Raw genomic sequence first — 6000 nt, 5'->3', positions numbered from 1 at the left:
TATAGTAACATTTCCCTCCTCTGTGCTATAACATGCATTACATCTGAGTGATAGGATGCCTCCTTATAGTAATGGTGATCCCCTTTATCCCTCACAGTCCAATGAAGCAGTGTTAGAGTTGTAGGACATCTCCCCCCTCCTCCTCCTCCTCCTCCTCCTCAGTCTTCCTGGCTGCATGTGAAGCAGCTCAGCTACACTGGGATAGTTGTGCACGGTGCATGTAAATCTGTGCTCTGCTCTGCCTGCTCTCCAGCATCCTCCCTGCCTCTTCTCCTCTTCTCCCTCCTCGGCTACAGCAGCAGCAGCAGCCTCCTCCAGGACACGATCTGCCTGCTCCATGCAGCCACATCTGCACTGAGGTTACAGTGCCTTTAAGGCAGGAGCAGTGTGGCAATGCCCCAGTGAGAAGGATGAAGTAAGTCAGCAGGAGGAGCAGGTGTCTGGGCGGTGCAGCCACATTCCCTTATTTCCATTCTCTCTTTCCCAGTCTCTTGTTGTCTTTTCATTCTTCCTTCCAGCAGAAGGAGCTACTTGTCTGATCCCAGGCAGAGGACGGCACGCTGCCGGTGTTTGTATACACCGCACTCTCATCGCGCCGACCGCTGCCGTCTCCTTGTCCTCACCAGCTGACCACACCACTCGGATGTAAAAAAAAAAAAAAATCGCACACCAGTCGCAGTTTTGCGCCCAGGAACCAGTGACTACTTCTCTGATAAGGGCAGGAATTATATAGAAGAAGAAGCTGCACCTTGTTACTGCACAGGACTTGGGCTTCCTTGGAGGGATCTTTATCTTTAAACATGATCTTTAAGGAGGTGACAAGCCTCCTGCTGAGTGTCAGCTTATGGGTACCACTCCTGGTGAAAGGTAAGTGAGGCTGCTGTGTGTGCCCAGCACTTTTACTGTATGCCAACTAACTCCATCACTTAGAGACACATCCTAGGTGCTGGCAATGGAGAGGTAGCCCAGGGAATTGGGCAATGACGTGATGTATGATCCCCATGTGGATTAGTCTCTGGGCCATCTGCAGACCTGGACTGTTTAGCAAATGGGCTGTAATGAGATGACAGGGAGAGAGCTTAATAGTAATCCCTATCAGTGGTTAGTAGGATTTAAGGAACCACAGGGCAGTCCTTGTGCTTCCTTCTGCTGATGTAAGATGTAGCCATGCTTAGAAGAAATGAGGGTGATGGAAGAGTCCCAAGTTCTTATATGACTTGTAACATGTGGCAGCAGCCTGCCCATAACTCATGGGATACTCAGGTACATTCCCTATCAGAAACTTTATACCAAACATGTATGGGAATAATAGTTAATACACAGACTTCCGTAACAAAGTCAAAACTAAATATTATTATTATTATTATTATTATTATTATTATTATTATTACTATTATTATATTGATAGATTAACTCTGTAAACCCCAGGATATTGTCCATAAAAAGTACACAAATAGTACCTATAAATATATCTTTAGATTCAGTAACCCTTTCTTCCCCTGGACCTTGCCCTTGAGTTTGTGCTGTATGTGCCCATGTGCTGTATTCCAGCATTACACCTGTGCTCAGTCTCTTCTCCTGTTAAATTCTGCTGCCTTTTTCCATCTTCCCTAAATTTCTATGCTCCTCTATGGCTTATTAGCTCTTGCCCAAGGCTGAAACAATGTTGAACACATTAGCTGTCTATGTATTGGTGCCCTGTCCTGCACCTGTTCTCTCTTGTATCTACACTCTTGTTGCCCCGAGCACTGCTTGGACTTTTCACCCCAGCCTGGACTCTGCACCACTCACTGCTGCACCTCTACCTTCTGGGCTCTGCTACTGTGCTGTGTCTCTGCACTTGTCTGCAGCTATAAGCTCTGCCTAGCAGGAACGCTGTGAATGGAATAGCTCCCTAACTTCCTATGGTCGAGGGGAAAGGTTCTGTTAAATACGACAATTCGTCACGGCTTGTAGGAGTGGGTCTAAGGATGAAAGGAATGGATGAGATTAGTGCTCACTAGACGGTGTAGTCCGTTTTCTCTGCCTGAAAGATAATGAAGCCTTTGGGGCTTTAAATTGTGTGAACAGGCACTGATCTGATCTCCCAAATTAATATAAATATCACAATGGGAGTGACCGCCTCTATAAAATAAATCCCTTCTCCCTCGGTCCCAAAGCTGCCTCATCCTTCTATGGTGTCAACCTCTGTACCGGTGAAGAGTTGTGATTTAGAACATCTGTATCAATCTGCAGGAAAGACCCCATTAAATGAGAGGGATTGCACAGAAAGCCTGGCTGCATTTTGTTTATTTGGCTACAGTGCCGGCTATAGATTTATCTTGTAAGGAAACAAGTAAGCAATCACTAAAGCCAACACTGCTGTCATTAGATTATAAATTAGAACAAAAAGTCAAAAGGTATCCGGAATAGCTTTAATAAGCACTTGAGTCGAGCAAATGATTTCCCTCTTAAGAGACATGTTTTCCGGTGTGTTTCCTAGTATTGATTGTCCCTGCACTTAGGTCCAGAAATGAGAGGGAGTTTATACCTCCCCCCTCACCCTTCACCCAGTATACTACCTAATAGTCACCCTCTCCCTGTTCCTGCAATTCCCTACAGTCCTTTGGGTTGGTTGATGAGGGCAAGAGAGGTCTTACTGCAGCAACTGCAGATTTACTACCCATTGTCATGGTCAGGCCATTAAAAATCTGATTAATTTATCTTATACCTGTTCAGTTCTGCAAGATAGATAGATAGATAGATAGATAGATAGATAGGACAGCCGTCTTACTCAGGTGGCTATGAAACATGAACTCAGAATAGCATCAGACAGTCCAGCTGGTGTTTCCAGGACTTAAATCCCTATTTATAACACAGGACCAGCAGATACTTTTCATACCTAAGACTCCACTGAGTCAACGACTAATGATTAGGAAGTGATTCATGTAATCTGAATAAATCGTCACGAGACAATGAAGACTTCATAGTTTTTATAATTTGGACAGAAAAATGCCACCCACACCAGGAACTGTCCTTCTAGGGGGGGGGGGGGGGGGGAACCATGATTGCTTTGTTGCATTTTTTTTTATTTGATAATATGTATCCCTTTTATATCGCATTGTGGCAGATGTTAGTTCCATTTCAGCATATTCAGACAGATGTTATTTTAATGATGCTACACAGTCTAAATACAAAGGCGACTTCATAGATTGGAAGAGGAAAAATGAGCTTCATTAACATAGAAACGATTGTTGCTCATGCGAGCCGGGTTTGTGGTTTGTTTATGGTGCTGTTTAGTTCTTTTATTATAAACTCTTGCTACTGCATGCAGTCCAGGAACAATAAGGGTAGGAGAGAGTGTTCAGACTTCATCCGCTATATTCTAGGGTTATAGGATTCTGCTATTGGCCCTGCCTTTAAATTATTGCTGTTTTTAAATGAAACCAATGGACCAGTCATCAAACTGAATATTGTATTAGCTATTTAATAATTCACTAGCATGGGCTGTTCTAAAAATTCAATAACATTAGACAGTGTGGCAGGAAGCACGTGATATTATGCAATCCGTCACACTGGCTAACGCTCATATCTTAATCCTTTAAGCAAAATGTACCCCATTAAGGTCTAGACAAATTCATTTGTTTTACAGATTGACTTCTCCGGGTAGCTTCAATTCCCTGCTCTGTCTAAAATGAACTATTGAAAGCCAGAGAGTTGATATTACTCACTTGCTGTGAAAGCCACTCGTCAATTAAATATTCATTGGAAGGAAAATCTACTTTTTCATCCTTATTTTTTTGTCCGTAGTAGATTTATAATATTAAGGTAACGTAATGATCTCTAATGTAACATTTACCAAAGTATTAACATAGCTATCCCTCTTCTTTCTCTCTAAGAGGATCAATCAGTTTAATGTAGTCCATTCTGAAAAGCTGTCTAATAAATTCCAATTCGAAAAAATAGATGATTTTTCTCTTTCCAGAAAGATCTTTATTCTAACAATATTCCACTCTAAAAAAATCAAAGTTGATGGCAAAAAAAGTTTCAAATTATGATATCTGATTTTTAAGTACATCGGAATGCCAATAGGCTGGCCAACGAGCTGTAAAATTGAACGTCGTCCTTCCTTAAAACGTGTTATTTGCCAAATTACTGAGGCTTCCAGGTTTAGTGCGCTTTAACATTTACATTAAGGAACAAGTCAAGATGATTTTCTGTTTTCCCGATGAATGAAAACTAATGGAATTTTTTAAGTGTGGTTGGTGCCCACAGTAGCCTTACATTTAAATGCTTCCAAATGTTATCTGTGCTTAAATACGTCGCCAAATGGTCTGTAGCGGTTTTCAATTTGAAGCTGGTATTTGTCATTTACATCTTGCGCAACCAATTGCTTCAACTTTCTTTTGTATAAAGTTATGAGATGATGAGATTCAGGCAGTAATGGACATATGGAGCACTGGGATGTGATAAAGCTTTTAGTATTGATGTATACTCTAGACCAGGAGTCTCCAACCTGCAGCTTATCAATTTTTGGGAAACTACAACTCCCAAGTTTGCATATAATGTTGTTTTCTATTGACTCTGCTTATGTTTTTATTAGAGCTTAGTGTTGGAAATTTTGACTAGTTTTAATCTTTGTCAGTATTGTAAATACTTGGTGGTTTCCAACATGCTGAGCACTAGTAGTACCTCAAGTATGTTGGAAACTACCATTTATATGTTAAAATGGGTTGTTTAAGAGGAAAATTCTTACTTCCTATTATGGAGTTAATGGGTTAGAGAGGAGGTGTTTCTCTATTCAGGGTTCTCAGAGTCCAAGTGGTTACCAAGAGTGCCTATCACCCCGGAGGATCTGTCCTGGAACACAGACAAAACATTGATTTGAATTTATGTAATGTAATTTCTCTTGTGGTGGCATTGCCGGGAAATTGAGCACTTAAGGTTCTTTTAGATGGGTTAACAGGTTCCAGGTAACAGGTGCTGACCTCTGTGATCGACATTCATTTGCTGAGCCTTCACAAAGCTTAACTAGTAGTGAGTCTGGACCACAAGAACAATTGATGGATTATTCATGCATCCTCTTAAACTATAGTCCTATACCCAATGATAGTCTTGTCTGGAAGGTCCTTTTCTGTAAGATTTCTTCATACAGTACATCTGATTTCCCAGGGTGACAAGAGTGGACACTTTGTCATCAGCTTATTGTCAAGAGACCCTTCCAACACATAAGGTTTCTGCAAATCTGAGAACCCCTTAAAAAGTGGCCAAAATTTTCCAGGGAACTGGATGTTGTCAATTGTGACCCACAATTGGCCAAGACAGTGACCCAACATATACATATATACTGAGATGGATTTCTTGCAACTGCTGGGTCACCAGCATAGCCACTTATGGGTAGCAACATAGCCCTCATACAGCACAATCTATGTAGAGCATCAGGGCAATTTTTGCCACAGGACACCACTGCAGCCACTAATTGGCGGAGTTGAGACTCCACTTGGCCAATTAGCAACTGCAGTGGTGTCCTGCCTCAGCCTCAGATTGGCTGAGCAGTGACCGTGAAGATAGATAGAAGACCAGAGCAGGAGTCTGGCCAAGTCTCGGGTCTCCCATTGTTTTCAATGAGGTGCGTTACTCGAGCATTTGACCATTGAAAAAAACTCAACACGAGTAACGAGCACTGGAATATTTTTGTACTGCTCATCTGTAGTTGTTTCCTTTTTAAATATATTCACTAATGTGTATGAACCATTCTGAGGGAAGTTACTCTAATAAGGTTAATGCTTGATGAATGGGCAAAAAGGTTTAAAATGCAAGGCAAACATTTCCTGCTATCATCCACATGCTGAATTGATGACACTTCTTGTCCAAGTGATGAGAAATTGTAAGGATTGTAAAACAAATCGGAGGTTACTTCACTTACCAGCGTAAGATACGGTATATCATTACCTGAATAAGTCAAACATTGGATAGACATATTGCCATTGTATAGTAGCAAACATGGATAGCATTGCTTCA

At 41.5% G+C, this 6000-nt stretch overlaps 1 protein-coding gene across 1 annotated transcript in view; it reads left to right on the top strand.

Moving 5' to 3' along the window:
• Window positions 1-249: 249 nt before the first annotated feature.
• Window positions 250-6000, top strand: part of EDIL3 (EGF like repeats and discoidin domains 3) — a 485725-nt gene continuing 479974 nt past the window's right edge. The window contains exon 1 of the mRNA XM_069962882.1: window positions 250-867. Within this exon, the coding sequence (XP_069818983.1) occupies window positions 801-867 (67 nt within the window). The 5' untranslated portion in view covers window positions 250-800. The remainder of the gene's footprint in view (window positions 868-6000) is intronic.

Source organism: Dendropsophus ebraccatus, chromosome 3 (genome assembly GCF_027789765.1).
Source record: "Dendropsophus ebraccatus isolate aDenEbr1 chromosome 3, aDenEbr1.pat, whole genome shotgun sequence".
Taxonomy (NCBI): domain Eukaryota; kingdom Metazoa; phylum Chordata; class Amphibia; order Anura; family Hylidae; genus Dendropsophus; species Dendropsophus ebraccatus.
The sequence above is the reverse complement of the archived record's forward strand: the minus strand, read 5'-3'. Positions and strand labels throughout refer to the sequence as shown.